The following is a 21651-nucleotide window of genomic DNA, read 5'->3' on the forward strand; positions in this document are numbered from 1 at the left end:
ACACACACACAAGGTATAAGGAAGTTTAATATGTACGAGTGTGTATGAGTTTGGGAATGAGGGAGTGAGAGAAAAAGAGAGAAAGATAGAAAGATATGAGGCGAAAAACTGCGATTTGCTGTAAACCAAATCTACTGTATATTGTTGTCTCTGTACACACACACTGTACATCCAGACACACACACACACACACACACACACACATATTTCTCAGCTGATACCACTCTTCCACATCCATACCAACACACCTACATCATATTAGTTTCATACATGTATTCCAATGGCTGTCAGGGCCCCATTATACAACAGGCAAAGAAACCAAGAAATTACAAGCATGTAATTCAATGGTAAAATGTCACATCTGGTGATATAGAATAAAAAGGACACATTGAATTATTTTCCTCCAATATAAAACCCTGACATTACAAAATGCATGATTTTATACGGGTATGGCGGAGAGATCAAAAGATGTGGTTATAATGGGAGTGGATGGGACACGAGTGGCTAATGTGAGTTTTTTTGTTTAATCTGATTCTGTGCAAAAACTAATAATCCACCAAAATAAATGTTGTTGCTAATCTTTGACATATCCAAGACTGTGATAAAAATTAAAAAAAGCCGATTCCCCCAACATTTATTATATGGAAAATAACTGCCTTTTTGTGCATGTTTTTCATAGAAAACGCAAATTCATGTTTTCAAACTGGCAGTTCAAGGGTTAAAATCCTGAACATAATTTAACATTTGGTATTTTTGATCAGGACTGAAGTTGATTGAAAGATTTAACCCCAAAAAGTTTTAAAAAATATTAATCTGTTGTCATTTTAGAGCAGTTTTTGGAAGTGGACATTTTTGTCCCGAATGACTAATATGTAACTTTTTTGTGCAATCTGATTTTGTGCAAAAACTAATAATGCAAAAAAAACAATGTTGCTGCTAATCTTTGACATATCCAAGACTGTTATAAAAAAAAAAGAGCCAGTCACCAGATAGGTATTTTTTGGAAAATAACTAATTTTCTCTGGTTTCATCATTAAAAAAAACAGCGGTTTCATGTTTTCAAAATGGCATTTAAAGAGTTAAAATCCTGAAAATGATTACACTTTTGGTATTTTCTATTAGGGCGGAAGTTGCTTTAAAGATTGAACCCAAAAAAGTTGTGAAAAAAACCTTTTAATATGTTTTTATCAGTCTTTTGCAGTGGACATTTTTGTATCGAATGACTAATTTGCGTAGTCCAATCGAATGATACCGGAGGGTTAATCTTTTTTTTTTTAATGACCATTTTTCCTCCTGGTCTCTCGCGCCTCTCCTGTCATGCCTCTGCGCCCCCCACTTTGAGAACCACTGGGTTAGATTGACCGTTGCCAAGCTATACCATAACGAATATAATACATATAATAATTTCAAATTAATATTTTCCTATTTAACCATATATTCTAGTTTCAGATCTTCAGTAGTGCGTAAATACATGATATTGACCTTTTTTAGGGACGATTATTATTTTGTAAAGTCTGTCAATGACCTAACTGACATTGAAATGCTGTTCATCTTGATTCATTGGTGGATTTGGGGTCAGTGTGCGAGCGCTACGTCTTTTAATTGAGGCTGTTTTCCAATAACCTTTCATCTACAAGTGATGTGTTGATAATTATGCTCCTACTGAACTAACATCTCCCTGTTCAAATTACTAGTAGAAAAAGTCCGAAGAGGCCTCCACCCAAGGCTCGCCGCCCCCCACCGGCCAAGAAATCTCGGAGCCCCAGCCTGTCAAAAGCTAAGGGCAGGGGACGGACCCTTGCCAAGAAGTCTCCGGCCAAGAAAGCGGTGTCTTCAGCCAAGAGACGAGGGAATAAACCAACACCCCCTAAGAAGGAAACCCAGACGCCAGTTAAAGCCACGCCCGTCAAGAGAGGAGCTCCTGCAACAAAGCCCAAAACACCAGCGGTTAAAAAGTTGGCCAAGCGGGGGGCCAAACGACCCGCGTCCAGAGATTCGTCCCCTGAGGAGGCGGTAGTCACGAAGGAGACAACAAGGTCCAGACGATCTAAGCCTGAAGAGTCTTCTCCTAAGGAGCCGGTGGTTAAAAAGCCGGCAAACAAAAGGCAGCCTGAGCCTGAGCCCGAGCCCGAGCCTGAGCCTGAGCCTGAGCCTGAGCCTGAACCTACAAAAGGGCCCGCAGCGAAAAAGGGGGTGAAGGGCGGTAAGCCGACCACTCGTAAGTCCAAGAGAGGGAAAAACTGAGCCGGCGCCGCCTTCCACGAACTGAGCTGCTCTGATTATGCAGCCGCTTCGTTTCAGTGCTCTCTCTTTTGACCATGTTCTCCCCTTTTTAACAGGGCAGTAGTTTTTTTTTTTTATTTCTATTGTAGAATAAGAACGTTATCCTACCAAGTTTACTGTACGTTGAGTTTCCTAAATTTCATTTTTTAATCACCATGTGTAGAGAAAGCTCAGTAAGTGTTGCTGTTAAAACAGATCAGCTGCCAGATCGGGAAACATAGCGAGGTCCAATAATCTGTAACTAGAGCCATTTAGTAACTATCATTTTTATATCTGTTCCTCATGTATTCATTAGCCGTTGGCAGTACGAGTTCCTATCAGATGAAGTGAGATATTAGTGTTTTGGATGGTTGCAAAAATTACATTTGAAGTTAAAATGTTGGTTCGAAACTGTTCCTAAAGACATTCATATTTTATAAAACACAGATTCTATGGTTGTATTCCTGTGTACTGGGAGTAAATGACAATATTTTTTGTCCGTGCAGTACTACATTAGATTTAAAATTGTATCGACATTTGTTCTTAAAATATTTTTTGTTTTTATGAATAATGATTTGATGTGTTATTTAACAAAAGATTGCCCCAACAAAAGATTAGGCTTGCAGGTGACATGTTAAAATACAGATGATAAAACACTAAGTTAGTTTTCATTTCATACACATAGGAGAAAATGTCTTTTTTGATGTGTGTTTAAACGAGCATATACATTAATTGATTTAATTGCTTCACAGCTGTAATTCAGTATCCAACTGTAAGAAATGTGTCTTGTGAGTACGAACAAGGAGGACAATAGCTCATACATACCCTGCATGCATGTATTCCTTGTGTTGTTAAGCTTTTTTTCCAAGTCATTAATAAAATGGCTATATTTGTAAAATCTTGCTGTTATTTATTTTTCCTTTATTTAGTTTGAGTGATTCATTATAAATACAATGCATAATTGTCCTGATTCAAAAACATTATGTAGTATTAGGTATGAACGTATGCGTTTTATAATTTTTCTGGACAAGATACCACAATATTTTATAGTGATGTGTAGGTCAGGTTTGCTATTTTTTTTCAAATGCATATGTAAAGATGTTCTTTCCCCAAACAAATCAGAAGGGAAGGGTAAAGCATGTCTGCATGTAGGCTGTCAGAGAAATTCTTCTAAAATATAAAGAGCCGTTAGATCTCTCGCGAATTTTACACTTGGTGGGAGGAATCACATCTCTTCATAAAGAGAGAAGAAGCAAACTGTTGTTAAATGCTGGGCTCTCAAACGTGTTTTCTCTTATCAGTTAAACAATACTAGGTTGATGACCAGCAGAGTTCAATAAATCATTTACTTAGGCCATCCTGATTTCCATACAATTTAATACGGGGAATCATAACCTCAACACATTGATTATCACATACAATCACATTGATATCTAAAATGTCTATTTCTGTTCAGTTACATATATGTGGAAGCAGTACAGAAAGCCTGGCGGCCTTATTGCATTATAATCCATTATATTGTACTATTAAATATATTATATTTGTTACCTGCTGCCTGATTATTTTCACATAGACAATTTCACCATAAATTGAAAATTAATCAAAATGCAGGAAATTATTTGTCAAATGTCAAGTGCTTGTTTTGGGCCCAGGGCTACCTCAGGTGTCCAAACAATCTTTCTCACTAAACTTCTAAGAGAGTTTAATTTAAGCATTGAATATTTGACCAAAAAAGCAAGTTTATAGAAAATGATACTTGAACCATCATAGCGAAATGTTCTTGTCACAGAGGAACCTGACTTTCCCACCACAGGGCGCGTGACGTCATCGTGATACATTTCGCAATATCTAGGAATGTGAGGAGCTGAGGGGGGAAAAGTGGATTTATAGAAAAGAGCAGCAGGGAGAGGGAGGGGTGATCAACGAGTTATCTTACCGCTGAATATCATATCTCAGGGGCCGACGTGTTCACGTACCCCCTCTCCTTACTCCCCGGTTCCCTCCCCTCGAGCCCCGCCTCGGGCAGCAGCTCAGCAGGTAAAGGTGCAGGACGTCGGTGTCACGCGCCGTGTGAAGACCTATGGTGAAGACCCACTGAAGGAGACAGGAGACGCAGGCTTCGCGAGGAACGGGCTGAGGTCTAACAACTCCAAAAGTAAGTTTATGTGATTTCAAAGCTTTTGCTTCAACAGGTCGAGGCGCTCCGGTGCACTGTCCGCCTACACTGGGCGGAAACGCAAAACAAATTGTAGCCGAATGACACCTAACTTTGTCATTTTTGATTTATTGTACTGTTCGGGATGAATACAAGTGAAACAGTAAAACAACGTTCCCACTTGTTGGCAGCGACTTTGACTCGGTTACGTTGCTCGGACATTGGATAAAAGACTAACAAGCCCGTTTTTAAAACCACAGACCAATCCTAAATCACGACCTGTCTTCAAATATTCTGATATTTCAAGATGGTCTTGTATTTGACAATACTCTGCCAAACGTTCACTTCATTACACCCTGTTTAAACCTCATGCAGCTGTACTATTGTAAATGTCTGACTAAGTGATCTGCTTGTTTGTTTGATAGCTTTTCAAATTAGCTTTATTCTAACTGAGCTTTGCTTTTAGGTCTAAAATATGTCTGCTTTTGCAGAGATAAACAGAAGCATGGGTGAGGCACCGGTGGGAGAAGATGGTACAGTCACTCGATCAGCAGAGGTAACTAGAACAAGTATTTCATGTTTGTGTCTTTTTGTGTGTTTGTGTTTCGCTTTAATGTTTTTCTTTGCTGTGAAGTATGTCGGTTCATTTCCTGTGGATGACTGCTGCTTGGATGACCAGATAGAGCAGCTGCATACTCAGCTGAAGTCCCTCATAGTAAGCCCTGAGCCTTAGATTATCCCCAAAAGTAGCAACTTGTGCCTGTTTTTGGAAAAAACAATATTGGATATGTTTGTTTTCTTCAGACATGCAAAAGAAGGAGGCCTGTATCCCTAAAATTCTCCATCAAAGGTGTGAAGATGTACAATGAGGATGAAACGGCAAGTATTGAAACGTTAGGCATGCTACATTCATGGACATCTTGATCTAATGAGTTTGTTTTAACTCTGGAACATTAAAGATGAAGTTGTTTTTCTCGTGTCACTGTATGCAGAAACTCCTGATGGCTCACGCTCTGCGGCGAGTCTCTCTGTCCACCGCCTGGCCCTCCGAGGCCCAGTTTGCCTTCGTCTCCCACAACCCAGGCAGCACTGATGCCCAGCTCTACTGCCATGTCTTTCAAGCAAGGCATTCAAGAGCGGTGAGAAACTTTGGGTATAATATTGATAGGAGAAATAGTTAAGTTATGTGTCTTACACAAGAACAATTTAGGGCAGATGTGGAACTATGAATATCTAGGATTTTGACATAATGGCCCTATAAAAAAAGTATATATGGGAAGCATCAAAGGAAGAATATGTGCTGTATTTTAAAGAAACCTGTTTATTTGACAAATATATTTTAATGGAATTATTTTTCCAGCAAAAGATATATAGAAATGTACGCCACCTTCAAAAAATAAATAATAATAATTGTGCAGTAACAGTAAACACATTTAAAAGATATCCTACACAAAAGAATATAAATAGTGGTAGTAAATCATTTTCATACACGGGAACTGTTTGTTGGTATATATGGTGGAGCTTAATTTTTGAAAATACTTCTAAATATCTGCCCCTAATTTAACCCTTCGGTGTAGTAAGTTGTCACAGCCCCTGACATTTTAACAATATGCTTAGGAAGATGGTGATTCAATTACACAACAGCACACCTGAAATTGTGCTGCCAATAATATTCAAGTAAAACCAGGTTTCACTTTGACCTAAATTCCCCAGCACACCCACACAGACTTATGTAGCAATATGAATGATATCAGGGTAAGTTGTCCCATTGACTGAGCAGAACAAAGACAGACCCACGCAGTATTTATTTTGCTTCTGTGGGCCTGTAGACTATAATTCTGCTATCAAAATATCTTATAATTAACACAAAAGAAACCCTCACAAGATCACTCACCTTTGGTCTACCAAACTTTTATCAAAACATTTCTGAACTTAAATAAACCATGTTAACTTAATAAACCTTTGCTTAAAACCAACCTTGTTGTTTGGCCACATTTATCGTCATTCAGGCGTTTTGGAGTTTGTGGTTATATTTCTTCCAAAGAGAGAAAACGTTTTTTGTTAGTGTTGCTCTTAACTGAGAAATGTTAAATAGGAATTTGGTTGATCAAAAAACACAAAAATTGACGATACAATTTAAGTAGAACTGTTGTGTTTTCTGTGTCCATGTTCTCCTCTAGGCACAGTTCCTGAACATGCTGCTTTGCCGCTGTTTCCAGCTGTCTTACTTGGAAAAGCACCCCGAGGAGGCTCAGGGAGACTCTGTGGGCTCGGCGCCGCGTCGCAACCCCTCCCTGCTCAACCACGGCTTCCCTCTCAGCGTCAGTGCCCTGGTGTCCTTCAGAAGAGCTCCTTTTCAGGGCTTGCTGCCGGGATCTAAGGTTTGGACTTGAACGTCTTCTTATTTTCACCTATACAAGATAATATTATTCCTTTTACCCCATTATTTCCTTTCATTGCATCTATAGAACAATCAAAAGTCTTCCGATGACCTGAACAGCAGCCAAGATGAAGTCTTCCCCACTTCCTCCCCCTCCCTGGTGCGCAAGAAGGCCATCCGCAACAAGGTGCTGAAATCTGGGGCCTACCGCTCTTTCACTTTCACACCGCTCAAACAGCGCAACGTTCAGGAGCGACTGAGTGCCTCACAAGGTGGGCTAAGTGTTCACAAAGCGCTTTCAAGAGTCAAAGAGTTGTGGAGGTAAAGGAAGCCCGTCAATGTTTAGGTGAAGGGCAGCCACTCACTGTCTGTCGTGGTGTCAGCAGGTAGACATTTAGACACGTGATAAGATGGTGGTTCTGGTCTCACGTGACTCACAACAGATGTAAATGTTCTTAAAACTTCTCAGTTAGATTGAACTAAAAGGCTTTAATGTGTTAAAATACTCTTTTGAATGTTTTCTTTCATCACCAACTGCTTTGTTTATCTAAATCTTGTTTTAGGGACCTGACAGACAAAGCCGATTATTGATCGACGGTCATTGCCGTTGGTTAGCATCTTTTGGTGTACTATTTGCGTTGTGTCCTGCACAGTTGGTACTATTTTTGACCACTTCCTTTTTAAAATGTTAAATCAGTTGATTGGCTGTTGAGCTTAAGCAAATATGTACAAGAGAAACTGACGTAAGGAAAACAAACAATTGAAGTCAAAAGTGTACACACGGTATCTTTTTGAATTTGTTCAAATTTGTTCAATATTGCCACCTGGAATGAAGCTATAGGTAGGGATTGAGAGTGGTGCAAAAATGTTTGGCAAACGCTGGTGGTTTTAATGTGTGTATGCTAAGCCTTTATAACCCTACGTTTTACGGTTCTTTTTATAATAACCGTTGCATGCTGCTTATGGAGAGTCATGTCCTGGCTCACTTGTACGTGCTAATTGGCTGTTAGCTGTACTCTCTGCAGTGTATTAAAGGGGGACTTTTTGGCTGAGTCGAACAGTCTTCTGGTTTCCTTTGGTGTGTCGGGGCCTTCTAAACCAAACATTCACTGAGGTTGGGATTTGAATGGTTCCACACGCAAACACGGCTGGTGAAATATTTCTGCTTTTTGACCTCTTAGCTTTTAATCATCTCAAAATTCACACTGATTTTTCTTTTAAATGTGAATCAGGAAAGGAGCAAGACAAAGTACCGGTGAGGAGATCACGGGCTCCGAGCTTGGCCGAAACAGAAGAAGCACTGGCTCAAGCGGTGTGGTGTTGGGCTGGTATCGCAACGTAAGAGACCTTAATGCATTTGAAATAGATGCGTCTTCTTGCCCGCTATATGTCTGTGTTTCTCTAAATGTGTATTTTTATTTTTTTCAGTGACAGCAGCTTTTCCCTGCTTGCAGACGACGTTCTCGGGTCATACCTCCTGTGCCCACATCCTAAAAACCCCAAATGTGGCTCTCTCATCATCCGCTTTCCCTCTGGCCCGATCACCCACCTTATCGGAAACACTCACAAAGGGAAATTCCTGCTCGAGGTAAATGTTTTGCTAAGGTTAATTATTACACAGAATTATTAGCAAACGGTGAGTCTGCCAGGTACATTTGTACTTAGTTTGTGCTGTAAACAAATGTATCGGATTCATTTGAGCTACCAAGGATATATTCACACACCAAACATGTCTTTTTTGACTATCTTTTAGATAATCATAAAGAAGCTGAATTTTTATGATTGCATTGATTTATTAATCTAGATTCCTTATAGGAACATATTCCTCTGCAATTGAGGGTTTTACTAATAAACCAAGGGATATTTATTGGGTGTAAAAAGAGTGTTAAAGAGGCAAACACTGAGACAGACATATTATCTGTGAAAACTGAAACCAAGAATTGAGTCATGTTGGCATTTGATTATAAATGTCAAACTGATACTGTGTAACCCTAGCTGTTACTTCTGCTTTTACAGTAATCTTTATGTTTATCTCTCAGCAATGCAAGACTGAATTCAGTTCCATAGCAGAGCTGATCGAACACTACACAGAGTCTCGGGAAGAGCTGCCGTGTCTGCTGAGCTGTGCCCGGGTAAACCACTGTTACGAGTGGGAGGAGAGTTCCAGCTCTCAGCAGCCTCTAAACCCACGCAAGAGCATAAACAAAGCCAGAATTAAAAGTACCAACAGAAAGGACTTGGTTTAATCACTGGACACTGGAAACCTCAGAATGAGTGACAACTTTTTAGATTTTTGCTCATGTATCATCTTTTATCTTTAAATCATATTTGGTGTTTTTGGGAGGCTTCACAAAAGTGTTGGCGCTTAATGTGTATAGTATACTAGTCATTTTATAACGGGGTACTTATTTGTAAAGCTGCTTTTTTATGTCTTTCGATAGTCTTTTTAATAGCCCTGAAAGGCTAGAAGAGTTTATTTGTGTTTTTAAGACGTGAAACCTAACTAATTGATTGGGTCATACAGAATACTTTTATTTCTTGCAAGTTGCACAAATACATTTGATCAAATGTTATTATTCCTCCAATTTTAATCTTGCTTTCATGTTTCTCTTAATGTGTTTAGACGTTAGACCTGGGGAATATGTAAGCAGTAATCCTATGCACCACAATGTGTTATGGTGTAAAAGAATAGGACCATGATGATATTAAATATTTTCTATATCTCGACACCTTAGTGTATAGCTTTTTCCTGTATGATGGCCCCTAAGAAGGGTCATGCTTCTGTGTTTTAAAGTTTGTTACTTCTAATTTAAACTGGTACTTTTTGCATGCAGTTTACCTAAATTAAGTCTTTATCATAAGATTGTCTGATATTTTGTTGTTATTCCTAAATGTTCCATTTCAATTTAGGTAATACATTGGATTATTCTGTACTATCTTTTACACATAGGGTAATTTTCATATTATTCACCCCTGTTTGAGATTAAACAACTGGGGTTCTTTGTTTTCAACCAATTTCCTGCAAAAGTGTTGATTTTTATTATTTATGACTGCATACCACAACATCACCTGTGGCTTTGGTATTGAGGCGGGTAATACTTTCTGCTTAGTATTATGAGACAATGTATACTGTACAAAGTTTCTAAATCTTAGAGCAGAACTCTAAATTACATTGTTCAATTATCGTGATACACACTCAATTTCTAAGGTTTACTTAGTTATTTTATAATCATCGATAAATAAATAAATCCTACATTTATTTAGGTTATGATCCGTTTATGTTATCTGTTTTATAGAAGTGAATTGACCTTAATGATTGCTCTGGTGCTTGCAGTTTGTGGTGATGTTGTATTGGTATTGCATTTACACAAGACCGGTGTTGCTCTTAAATCGTCCACCCAATAAATACCAATGAGAGTGGCTTAAAAACAGAAACACCTTTCTGTATTATGTTATAATTTGAAAATGATATTCAACATCTCTCAACAAAGACTGCATCTTTTAACCTTTATGAATGCATGAGTTATTAACTTATTGTACCACATAGGTTTTTGGAAGGTGAAACGAAACCTATAATACTGGGTAGCCTATTTGTTGAACCCATTTTCTCCTATACTAAAAACATTTATTTGTAACTCCAAGCAATATTACTACAAAACAGGCAATGGCAAGGACACAGTGTGCAAACTCTGCAATTTGGAAACAATAAGTAAGTGTAATTTCAGTGTAAGGGATTAAAAAATGCTGACTCAAATTTAGTTGGCTAACTTTAGCTAGTGACGGTATGATGTAAGGTTAAATGCCGACACCACATATCTGTCAAGGGTCTGTAGTAGTCTTTTATGTCCAAAAAATTAACTTATACCATAATTGCGTAGTGATATAAAAATATATAAAATGTATACATTCTTGCACTTACCATTAGCCCATAAATGGACTGCCCTCACCAAAATGGCCGCCGGTCGAGGTAGGTTGGTTATGGCTAGAAAGGATCCGTCTTTTGTAAAACTCTCGCGAGAGTTTAGCTGAATGTCACATGGCTGAATGTTTACGTTTGGCCGGCAGCCTTTCAGTTCGTTAACATCAGTGGGCCACAGCAACTGATGATGAGAAGCTAAACTATCTATTAATTATGTCAATTACAGGGAGTGTGGTTGTTGAAATAGGGTGTTAGCGGTCTTGCTGGTGTTCAAAGAAGAATGACAACACTGTAGATCACCAACACTATGGTTTATTTTTTATTCACAGGCAAGTCAACGTTGTCGCAGTAAAAGTCCCAAGATAGCTCCTGGTGCAATAAAATGTTCCCTTGCAGTGTTTTACTATTATGTCTGATGTTTCTCTATTAATATTGCTGCTGCATTAATGTGTATGTTGCATCATGTTACTGCTGTAGATGTGTTTCCGAGCCGCTCCGATTACAACGAGAGTTACAACGAGAACGAGACGTCATATTTACACTAGACGGATCCTTTCTAGCCATAACCAGGTAGGTTCGGTTCCATTGGTCAACGGTTGTTTATGGTTGCTAAGCAATGTCAACGCTGTGGGAGGAACCACGAACCAGTGCAGAATGGAATGGAACCTGTAATGACACCTGAACAGGAAATTAAAAGTCTCACTTTACTTTTTAAGTCCATTATTATTTTGTTGGTGGTGTTTGATATCCTCTGCTTGTCAGCTTTTCTAGACCGACTTTATCCAGGATGGGAACTGTTTTTCAGCCATTTGTCCGCGTACTTTTAAACTAGGTAAGCTAATGAGGCTCAACTCGGCTGTGTTATGTTAAATATGTATATGAAATGATAATTGAACAGTGTTCTTTGTTGTTTTTTTTATCTTTAGCTAGATACTGTATACGTCCACTGCTGTGTTGTGGATGTTGAGCTATGGGATCAGAGTCAGTGAAGGTGGTTGTGAGGTGCAGGCCCCTGAATGACCGGGAGAAGGCTCTCGGCTCTAACACGGTTCTCTCCATCGACCCGCACCGCTGCCAGTGCTTCATAGAAAAGCCCGGGGCAGTGGATGAGCCGCCCAAACAGTTCACCTTTGATGGGACCTACTTCATTGATCAAACCACTGAGCAGATGTACAACGAGATTGCCTATCCTTTGGTTGAGGTAAGCTCTGGCACCCGCTTTTGATTCTGTTTTTTTTTTTTTATGTGTTTAGTTTTCAGTGCCAACACACAGAAGCATTACAAAAGTAGTCACTGGTGGTCACTGGACACCCTGAGTCCAACAACAGTCTATATCTTATTGCTCATGACAGCAGACCTAATTATTTACTTAACAGGTAACGTACCTTAAAAAAAGCACCCTTCTGAAAGTGACTGACCGCTGTCAGTCACTTTCAGAGGTCAGAAGGGTGCTTTTTTAAGGTACTTTTTTAATGCCAGACTTTATTCCTATAATTTTCTTTACAGGGTGTCACTGAGGGATACAATGGCACAATCTTCGCCTATGGACAGACTGGAAGTGGGAAGTCTTTCACCATGCAGGGGGTGTCCGACCCTACAGCCCAGAGGGGAGTCATCCCACGAGCCTTTGAGCACATCTTTGAGAGTATACAGGTAGATGAAAAAATATATATATTTAGCAACACAAAAATAAACAATACAGTAAATGAAATGAATGTACAATATAATATAATTTAATCAAAAATTATGTAAGTTATGCTACACCACAATTTACAAGAAAGGTACCATTATACTTAAAATGAAGAGAACGTTTTGCATATTTATTTAATGTACAGATAAATGAAAATGCACAAAAGTGACAATTAATTCTCAGGTTAATAAAAAAATAATTGGTCACTGGTTTCAGCTTCTGAAAAAAAAAGCAAGGATCCACTTAAATTTAAATATTGTTGTAGAAAATAACAAGGTAAACTGATAATGCTAGTTTAATAATAATGCTTAAAATTGATTTCTTTGTCTTTTAGAAGTATTTAGGTAAGTTGGGATCCGACTAAGCACTTTTTGTACGCCATTCCAGTGGCTACGACTTTTCTTACATATAGTCTCTGTCCAGGCTTGTCTGAGCTTTATGTGCTCCGAGAGACTCATTTGATGTGTTTATGTGTGCAAGCTAGTGTGCAGAAAATACAAAATTCCTGGTGAGGGCCTCCTACTTGGAGATTTACAATGAAGAAATCAGAGACCTATTGGGAAATGACACCAAACACAGATTGGAGGTAAGTCTTTTGTTGTTTCAATAAACAAATCAGAAGCCCAAAGGATTATTGCTCTTTAGTAAATAATGTGATTATAGCTTCTCAGGCTATTCTCTGTCTGTGAGCTTTTTGTGGAATGTGCATGTACTGTGTAAGTTGCCATGGTGACTTACAAGCACAGTAGTTGCTTGAAGGTCAAGGTGTTTGAACAAGGTGACAGATTTGGATTGTGTGTATGTGTTTTTGTGTGGTTGATTAATACTTAGCTGAAAGAGCATCCAGAGCGGGGGGTGTATGTGCGGGACCTCTCCATGCACACTGTGCACAGTGTGGGTGAGTGTGAGAGAATCATAGTGCAAGGCTGGGGGAACAGGGCAGTGGGCTTCACGCTGATGAACAAGGACTCCTCTCGCTCACACTCCATCTTCACCATCCACCTGGAGATCTGCAACACTGGTGAACATACATACACACACACACACACACACACACACACACACACACACACACACACACTCACACACACACACACACAGACACACACACACTGATGCAATACGTCTAACATGTTGAAACATATTGACATTCCGTTTAATATGTGATAAAGGCATTTTTGTCTGCATGAAGGAACATGTGCTTGATCTTCCTTTCTTTAAAGGAGCCCTATTATGCTTTTAGGGGTTTTCCTCCTGTAGTGTGTTATAGAGGTTTTGGTGCATGAAAATGCTCTGCAAAGGCTAAAATCCCAAAGTTCCCTCCAGAGAGATTTTCTCTCCCACGCACTCCCCCCCTGTCTGAAATGCCTGCATTAGTGCTCCAACCCATTCTATATGATAGGTGAAGGGGCGGGACATCTCTAAGCGGTTGACTAATCACATTACACTACATTACATTTCATTTAGCTGAATTAAAATAAGTGCATTCGACCAAGAAGATACTTATTGTCACAACAGAGCCGTAACTCTAACTAGAGTAACTACTGGTCTAGCTAACCAATCAAAGCAGACTGGGCTCTGGTTTCAAACAGAGGGTAAAAAGAGATGCTGCAGCAAAGGCAGTATGAGACAAATAAATACCCTTTTGAACATTAAAGCATGGAGACATGTCACAGTAGAGGAACAAAATACAAATATGAACCTGAAACCTGAAAATGAGCATTATAGGGCCCCTTTAAATTCCACTTTCTGAAATCTTTGATAGTGTGTCGTTTTTATTTTTGTATGCATCCACTCTCCGCTGAACTTAGATTTTCGGAATGCCTTTTCAATAAGATCATAACAACTTTGATTTAAAAAAACTTGTGGATGATGAAAGACAAATACATGTTAAATGCTTCATTGCAGCCTGCTTTATTTGCAATGGACTATATATATTATTATATATAATATGGATAAGATAAATTGCGATCTTGGTCATTACTGGGTGGATTTTTCCTTGCGTGAAAACCAACAAACAATAATACAAGTAACCTTTAAAATCACCCAACTGCACAAAAAACCATGAATATTTTTAAATAAAGTGTGACCAGCTTTGATACATTTAAATGCTGAATAGGATCAAAGACCCAGACCCAGCAGGTTTAAAAAAATTAAATAATTTCAGGGTGTCTGTTTTAGTAATTGTAACAGTAACAAGTCACATTTTTCACAATGTTCTTTGTCATCCCATATTCTCAGATGCAGAAGGCCAGGATCATCTACGAGCAGGTAAACTTAACCTGGTTGACCTGGCGGGAAGTGAGCGTCAGTCTAAAACCGGTGCTACAGGTGAGCGGCTCCGCGAGGCCACCAAGATCAACCTGTCCCTCTCGGCGCTGGGTAACGTCATCTCTGCGCTGGTGGACGGACGCTCCAAACACGTCCCCTACCGAGACTCCAAGCTGACCAGGCTGCTGCAGGATTCTCTGGGAGGAAACACGCGCACATTAATGATCGCCTGTCTGTCCCCCTCGGATAACAACTACGAGGAAACCCTGAGCACACTGCGCTATGCCAACCGGGCCAAGAGCATCCAGAACAGGCCTCGTATCAATGAGGACCCCAAAGATGCTCTGCTGCGGGAGTATCAGGAGGAGATCAAGAAGTTACGGGCCCTTATCTCAGGTCAGATGGGCACCACTAACCTATCATGTAAGTATTTTTTGACCAGCCTTTTAATTCAAGCCAAAATGACATTTTCATTTGAATATTGCCAAGTGATTTTTATGCTACCAAGAGATATCAAGAGACGTTCCACCTGGATACGCTTACTTGTTGTGTGATTTTTAACGCCTGCTTTTTATCCTACTTTTTCTTCTATTTTGCATGCAGCTCTGCTCTCTGGTCACTTTTCTGAGGAACCCCCTGCTGCTCTTTCAAGGCCACAGTCCAGCACCACAGAAGTAGAGAAGGAGAAGATTAAAGAGGCAACTACAGGCCGTTCCCACACCCATATATCACTTCACATCTCTACATGCTTTGAGAAGAGAGCATGTGATTTATCGGGCTGTATTCTGCTCTCGCCACAGGAGTACGAAGAGAGGCTGGCCAAGTTGCAGGCTGAGTACAATGCAGAGCTGGAATCCAAAGCAAAGCTGCAGGAGGACATCGCTGCCCTGCGTTCCTCCTATGATTCCAAACTGTCCAATCTGGAGAAGGCTCGAGCCAGCAGGGGGAGCTCTGGCCCCAAGAATGAAAACAGAAAATCTTCTTCCCAAGAACCAGGTAACTAGTTTTGAAATGTGGTCCAGTGCATATATTAGCATGTCAAAAAAGCTTAAGTAAACACTCCTGCTGAACACAATGTTGTTGTATGAGATTGCATTTTTTTATCAAGAGTCCTTTTTTTTGTGTATGTACTATCACTGGATTGTCTTGCTTCTAAGCATCAGTAAGTGCTAGCTGTATGACAGAGGTCTCAGAAGAAGAGGGCTCCAGCCACACTGATCCCGTTTGCCACAAAACAACTGGAGTAACTTCCCAGACCAAGGTACTGTTCATTAGCACCTTCCGACACTACCAGTAAACATTCAAGATATGTTATAGTTTCTATATTAGGTATCTACCATTTTAGAAATAACTGCTGGACATGAATGCTGACATTCAAATACTCATTGGATATTATTTCCTCATGTTGGCGAGCCAGCCTGCTGTACCGGCAGTCGGTGTCCCAGAAGGTCCAGACAGAGACGGGCTCAAAGACGCTCCTGATGTCACTGCAGGGCCTCTGGACCAGCAACATGTCCTGGAGAGGTTTGTAGAGACACATTGTACACACAGAACCAGCCATTACAACTGCTGGCACTTTATGTCTTTTTACATGATGTCTTTCCAACGTTGTGCGAAGGATGTGGAGCGTGACGCCATAACACCATAACGTTTTTGTGTACCAGGGTTCCCACGCATCCTAAAAAAGCCTTAAGAGGCATTCAATTGATATTGAATATATAAACAAATGTATTAAAATATGGACTTAATTGGTATTTAATTTGTAAGTACATATTTCAAAAGTCTTGAACATGCTAGCACATAGGAAATAGGATTGTATGCATACTTTTCTAAAGTTGCAATGTAAATAATTGTTTGAATAGTTGGTGACATATATATTTGGGAAAATAATTGTAATATTAACATAAGTTAGATCTTGAAATTGCACCTTAAATGGTCTTGAACTCTAATTCCAAGTGGCATTAAAAAGGTCATAATTTGAACTTGCCTAAATTGTAGTAACCCTGTGTAGACAATTGTTCTGATAATTAAAAAAGTTCTGAGGTTGTAAGAAACTGTCTCAATGCTTAATTGATATTATACATACGATAATAAAGATAAGATAAGATATCGTTTTATTAATCACAGATTGGGACATGTGGGACGTTGCAGCAGCATGTAAAACAAAGTATTGCACAACATAAGAAAAAAATATATATATAATCATCTAGAAATAGAAAATAAAACAGAACAAAAATGCCTGACCATCCGTGAAGATAAGCATCTGTAACTATCTGACAAATAAAACACTATTGAAGTGCCAATTTACAGCTAAAAACATCTTACTCAGTATGTGTCCACTACAATTGAACTATAAAATGGATCACTCCCCTCCTCAAAAAACCTACCTTAGACCCGGACGTTCTCGCAAATTACAGGCCCATCTCTAACCTACCATTCCTCTCCAAAGTGTTGGAAAAAATAGTCGCCACCCAACTGCAACACCACCTCAACAACAACAACATCTCCGAAAAATTCCAGTCTGGTTTCCGCTCCGCTCACAGTACTGAAACAGCACTGGTCAGGGTCACCAACGACATCCTCACTGCTTCTGACAATGGCTCCCCCTCCCTCCTCATCCTCCTGGACCTCACTGCAGCTTTTGACACTGTTGATCACACCATCCTCCTCAATCGTCTCCACTCCACCATCGGACTCTGTGACACCTCCCTGGACTGGTTCCGGTCCTACCTGACCGGAAGGACTGAGTGTGTCTCCATGGCAGGTGCTCATTCCCCCACCCAACCCGTCACTTTTGGTGTACCCCAAGGATCCGTGCTTGGCCCCACCCTATTCACCTTGTATATGCTCCCCCTCGGCCGTGTCATCAGCAGGCATGGACTATCATTCCATTGCTATGCTGATGACACACAGCTCTACATAAAAATGGACCCCCCCTGTCCCCCCCGCTCTGCAGTCCCACTGTCATCCCCGTCACCATCACCTTCATCCACAATCACCATCTGCCTGGAGGAGATAAAGGCGTGGATGAAACAAAACTTTCTACAACTCAACAGCTCCAAAACCGAGGCCATTCTCATCGGCACCCCACACCAAGTTAAATCATCCCCCATAACAAGCATCACCTTCTCCGACCAGGACCTTCCCCTCTCATCAGTTGTCACCAACCTGGGCGTCAAAATGGACCCCTGCCTCAACTATGAGACCCACATAAAACACCTTTGCAAAACATCCTTCTTCCACCTTAGAAATATAGCTAAACTCCGCCCCACCCTCACTCTTCCTGACGCCGAAAAGTTGGTCCACGCCTTTCTCTCCTCCAGGTTGGACTACTGTAATGCACTTCTCGTCGGGATCCCTAGCAAGAGCCTTCAAAAGCTCCAATACGTACAGAACAGCGCTGCTAGGATCCTGACGAGAGTGCGCAAATACGAGCACATCACCCCCATTCTCAAATCACTGCACTGGCTTCCCATCACCTCCCGGACAGAATTCAAAATCACCCTGTTAACACACCAGTGTATCCACGGAAATGCCCCCCCCTACCTCAAGGAATTGATTGAACCACAAACCGCCACCCGCAGCCTCCGCTCGGGAAATACTAAAAAGCTGAAGGAACGGCACACCAACCTCCGCACTATGGGAGATCGAGCTTTCTGTGCAGCTGCCCCCCGGCTGTGGAACTCACTCCCAGACCATCTCAGAGCTCCTCAACCTGTGAACACTTTTAAGAGAGCACTAAAAACCTACCATTTTAACAAAGCATTTGGTTAGCTTTTTAAGCCGGTTTTAATAACCCTGCCTCTCCTTTTTAAAACTTGTTTTTAAACTTGTTTTTTAACCTGTTTATACATTTGTTGACTCTTGCAAATGGTTTTCTTTATCTTTTTTTATTATGTACTGTAGCACTTTGAGGTTTGTTTCAAATGTAAAGTGCAATACAAATAAAATGTATTATTATTATTATTATTATTATTATCTGTACCAAGATTAATAGTGCATTTTAGTGTTATTTATTCAATTTAAATTTCAGACATGACAGTCCAGTATGAACAGTTCCCTGTTGATCCACCTGTCCCCAGACTGCAGCAACTGGAACAGGAGGTGGTGGGAGGAGAGCAGGCCAGGAACAAAGACTTGCAGCAGAGACACAGGCAGAGGAAGAACCTGGCTGACCAGAGAAAAGTCCACCTTATCAGCGCTTTGTCACAGAACATTGAGGACAGTGAACATGTGCTGTTAAATGTCTACAACTCCATCCAGGAGGAAGTCCACGCCAAAAGCCAAATGCTGGTCAAGGTCCAGGGAAAGGTGGGTCACAGCTACAGTACAGTAGGACAAATATTAAAGTTGTTATGGGAACTGCAATGGGTTTGGAGCAAAGTTCAACAAGCAGGAGCTCCAACAAGGCGTGTAGGACAGAGAGTGAATACACATACTATACAGAGATGCTGTATGAGAAACCAATGTGAGTTTGGAACATTGAACAATGTAAATCTATTCTAGTAGACCTCAACAATGGAATTATGATCAGTAGAAATGGCCATGACATGGGAACTTTAACACCAAAAATGAATTTATAATATATGAATAAATTATATATCTAGTAATTTTTGGGGATAAAAAACGATTCTCATACTGCCTGTGCTGCAGCACCTCCTTTCACCCTCTGTCTGAAACCAGAGCCCAGTCTGATTGGTCAGCTGGCCGGCTTTGTTGTGATTGGTCATCCGCTTAGAGATGTTCACGTACAATGTGTTTGAGCGCTAACAAATAGAAGCGCAAGTGTTACGTAGTGACGTCACTATGTCTCTGAAGTATACTTAGCCCAATGGAGGCGTTTAGGCAGGGGGGAGGGAACTTAGCCTTTGAAGACCATTTACATGCACCCAAACCTATATAACACACTACAGGAAAGGGAAAACCCCAAAAAGCACAATAGGGACCCTGTAGCTCAGCCCTTTTGGTGTCACTGCTTCTACTTAAGTAAAGCATCTGAGTGTTCCCCCCCCCCCCCCCACTGGTGACAGCTGAAAGGAGCCAGACTGGAGATCCGGGACCTGCAGGCGGAGTTCGAGGTGGAGCGGGATGACTACCTGGCAACCATCCGGCGGCTGGAGAGGGAGGGCTTGCTACTGCACAGCCTGCTGGAGCGCATGGTGCCGCTGGTGCGCCGCGACTGCAACTACAGCAACCTGGACCGCCTGAAGAAGGAAGCTGTGTGGGAGGAGGACAGCGCCACCTGGAGGCTGCCGGAGGTGACGGTGCAGAAAACAACACTGCCTTCAGGTGCACAATGGCATATTGGAGTGAAATGTGTGTCAGTTTTAGTAATGATGTAGGGCTATAACCCTGGGATCAATAAAGTACTTCTTATCTTATCTTAAATATTATCTTGCTTTCTTTCTCCCTCACAGCAGGGGCTCCGAAGGTTTCAGCTGGCAGAGGTCCAGCTGCTGATACTGGAGAGCCCTTCATGGTGCGTTCATGTTCCACGCATCATCCAACACACACCTAACACTGTCACAGAGCCTTAACCCTGTTGTGTTTTTAGCAGATGGAGGAGGACAGGTACAAGAAGATGCTGGCCCGCAGTGACAGTGAGAACATCGCCAACAGCTACTTCAAATCAAAGAGAGCGAGCCAACTGCTGGGACGTGAAGCTACCAAGGGACACGGTAGGGACATGGTGCTCTCACTGTGGTATATCTTCTTTGGGGGATTCTGAACTGTATGCAGACCAATATCATAAAAACAATGGCACAAAATGAATCATGATTAAATTGTAGAAGGTCAGAAATACTTAAATGTTACTTTTTCATTTGAAAAAGAAGACACACTTGGGAAACCAATATCTTACCTGGTAGAACTGGCGTCTACCCTATCTACAATAAAATGGCCATACAAATAATATAGAAAAATAAATAAACGATACATTTAACGAATAATTTGCTAAATATGAATCTCAAGTGATTCAAGATTCAAAGTTTTTATTATCATATGCACAGTAGCTACAGTGTAGTTATGGCTCCGCCAACTATGCAACATATTATATAAAGGACATCAGACAACAAAATAACAATAATAATAATAATACAAAAATAAGTACGATACATTTGAATAAAAGAGTGCAGTTCAAAGAAACAGAATGTAAGGTTAAATATTGTACAGTGAAATACAATTAACTATAACTGTTAAGATAATAAATTAAATACATTTGGATTCAGTGGTACGAATGTATGCAGCATTCAAGTAACGCTAAAGCCATTTCATATTTAGGTGTTTATGCTCATGTTGGTTTTACCCATCTGATGGATCTCTCTCTCCTACAGCGGTCCACTCTCCCCCCCCGGCTAACGGGTCGGCCCACCTCACAGTGAGCGGCTCCACCATGAGCCCCCCTGTGGGCTCAGACTCTGTGTTCCCGCGCCCCTTCCGCCTGGAGTCTCTGGGAGTCCCTGTGCCCAATGGTAGAGTGAAACGCAAGAAAAGTAAATCCCACATCCATAACGAGGGGATTTAAAATAACATCCCTTAGGTACTTAAATACTTAAACACATCTCACTGTCATCTGTTTTTTTTAATATATACCCTGTTATTGGTCACATACATTATACATTTTATTATTTGAAGTCTAATGCCCACCAGAATGCACACAGCCAACACTTTTTATGGACACTTTAAATTCAGTTGTCATGTGTTTCGAAAATATTTTCAATTGTTATTTTGAGAAAAAAATACTACCTACATTCTGAAAATACTGTTGAATTTTTTTGCACTGTACCTAAACTGTGAAACTCTAGCTATCATAATATTTCATTTATATTGTATTTTTCTATTGCTGATTGTAAACTACAATTAAACCTGTTCGTTATCTAACTTCCAACATCTTGCTGCTAAATATAAATATAAAACAAATGATTCCACCACTTTATGGCACGTTTCTTTTTCCTTTTTTAGACATGGGTTGTTGA

At 40.4% G+C, this 21651-nt stretch overlaps 3 protein-coding genes across 8 annotated transcripts in view; all 3 read left to right on the top strand.

Moving 5' to 3' along the window:
• hp1bp3 (heterochromatin protein 1, binding protein 3) overlaps nucleotides 1–3160 on the top strand; it is a 29450-nt gene extending 26290 nt beyond the window's left edge. For all 3 annotated transcript variants that reach the window (XM_079682960.1, XM_079682961.1, XM_079682962.1), the window contains one exon: nucleotides 1695–3160. In XM_079682960.1, coding sequence (XP_079539086.1) covers nucleotides 1695–2244 — 550 coding nt within the window. In that variant the 3' untranslated portion in view covers nucleotides 2245–3160. The remainder of the gene's footprint in view (nucleotides 1–1694) is intronic.
• Nucleotides 3161–4113: 953 nt separating this feature from the next.
• Nucleotides 4114–9812, top strand: sh2d5 (SH2 domain containing 5). 2 transcript variants are annotated; one of them, XM_079683710.1, is made up of 10 exons: nucleotides 4114–4417; nucleotides 4884–4973; nucleotides 5052–5132; nucleotides 5222–5296; nucleotides 5410–5556; nucleotides 6598–6798; nucleotides 6886–7069; nucleotides 8030–8135; nucleotides 8226–8385; nucleotides 8837–9812. In XM_079683710.1, the coding sequence occupies exons 2-10, from the start codon at nucleotides 4893–4895 to the stop codon at nucleotides 9041–9043; spliced, it is 1242 nt and encodes a 413-aa protein (XP_079539836.1). In that variant the 5' UTR covers nucleotides 4114–4417; nucleotides 4884–4892; the 3' UTR covers nucleotides 9044–9812. The 2 variants fall into 2 exon arrangements, with proteins under 2 accessions (XP_079539836.1, XP_079539837.1); XM_079683711.1 differs by having other exon boundaries at nucleotides 4909–4973.
• Nucleotides 9813–10806: 994 nt separating this feature from the next.
• Nucleotides 10807–21595, top strand: kif17 (kinesin family member 17). 3 transcript variants are annotated; one of them, XM_079682671.1, is made up of 16 exons: nucleotides 10807–11384; nucleotides 11479–11548; nucleotides 11643–11917; nucleotides 12223–12369; nucleotides 12891–12992; nucleotides 13238–13427; nucleotides 14648–15100; nucleotides 15281–15375; nucleotides 15478–15673; nucleotides 15835–15938; nucleotides 16095–16201; nucleotides 18760–18988; nucleotides 19708–19966; nucleotides 20095–20156; nucleotides 20232–20355; nucleotides 21010–21595. In XM_079682671.1, exons 3-16 carry the CDS (start codon nucleotides 11687–11689, stop codon nucleotides 21198–21200), a joined length of 2490 nt encoding a protein of 829 aa, XP_079538797.1. In that variant the 5' UTR covers nucleotides 10807–11384; nucleotides 11479–11548; nucleotides 11643–11686; the 3' UTR covers nucleotides 21201–21595. The 3 variants fall into 3 exon arrangements, with proteins under 3 accessions (XP_079538797.1, XP_079538798.1, XP_079538799.1); XM_079682672.1 differs by having other exon boundaries at nucleotides 10807–11286; XM_079682673.1 differs by having other exon boundaries at nucleotides 10808–11548; nucleotides 20235–20355.
• The last annotated feature ends 56 nt before the right edge of the window (nucleotides 21596–21651 follow it).

The sequence above is a fragment of the Notothenia rossii genome, assembly GCF_949606895.1.
Source record: "Notothenia rossii genome assembly, chromosome: 5".
NCBI classification, from domain to species: Eukaryota; Metazoa; Chordata; class Actinopteri; order Perciformes; family Nototheniidae; genus Notothenia; species Notothenia rossii.

Excerpts from the sequence above, each read along its gene's own strand:
- sh2d5 (XM_079683710.1), top strand. The coding sequence starts at position 4,893 with ATGTCTGCTTTTGCAGAGATAAACAGAAGCATGGGTGAGGCACCGGTG. Across the intron at positions 8,136-8,225 it reads TGTTGGGCTGGTATCGCAAC|TGACAGCAGCTTTTCCCTGC; the intron begins GTAAGAGACCTT and ends TATTTTTTTCAG. Across the intron at positions 8,386-8,836 it reads AAGGGAAATTCCTGCTCGAG|CAATGCAAGACTGAATTCAG; the intron begins GTAAATGTTTTG and ends TTTATCTCTCAG.
- kif17 (XM_079682671.1), top strand. The coding sequence starts at position 11,687 with ATGGGATCAGAGTCAGTGAAGGTGGTTGTGAGGTGCAGGCCCCTGAAT. Across the intron at positions 16,202-18,759 it reads CAGCAACATGTCCTGGAGAG|ACTGCAGCAACTGGAACAGG; the intron begins GTTTGTAGAGAC and ends ACCTGTCCCCAG. Across the intron at positions 18,989-19,707 it reads TGGTCAAGGTCCAGGGAAAG|CTGAAAGGAGCCAGACTGGA; the intron begins GTGGGTCACAGC and ends CACTGGTGACAG.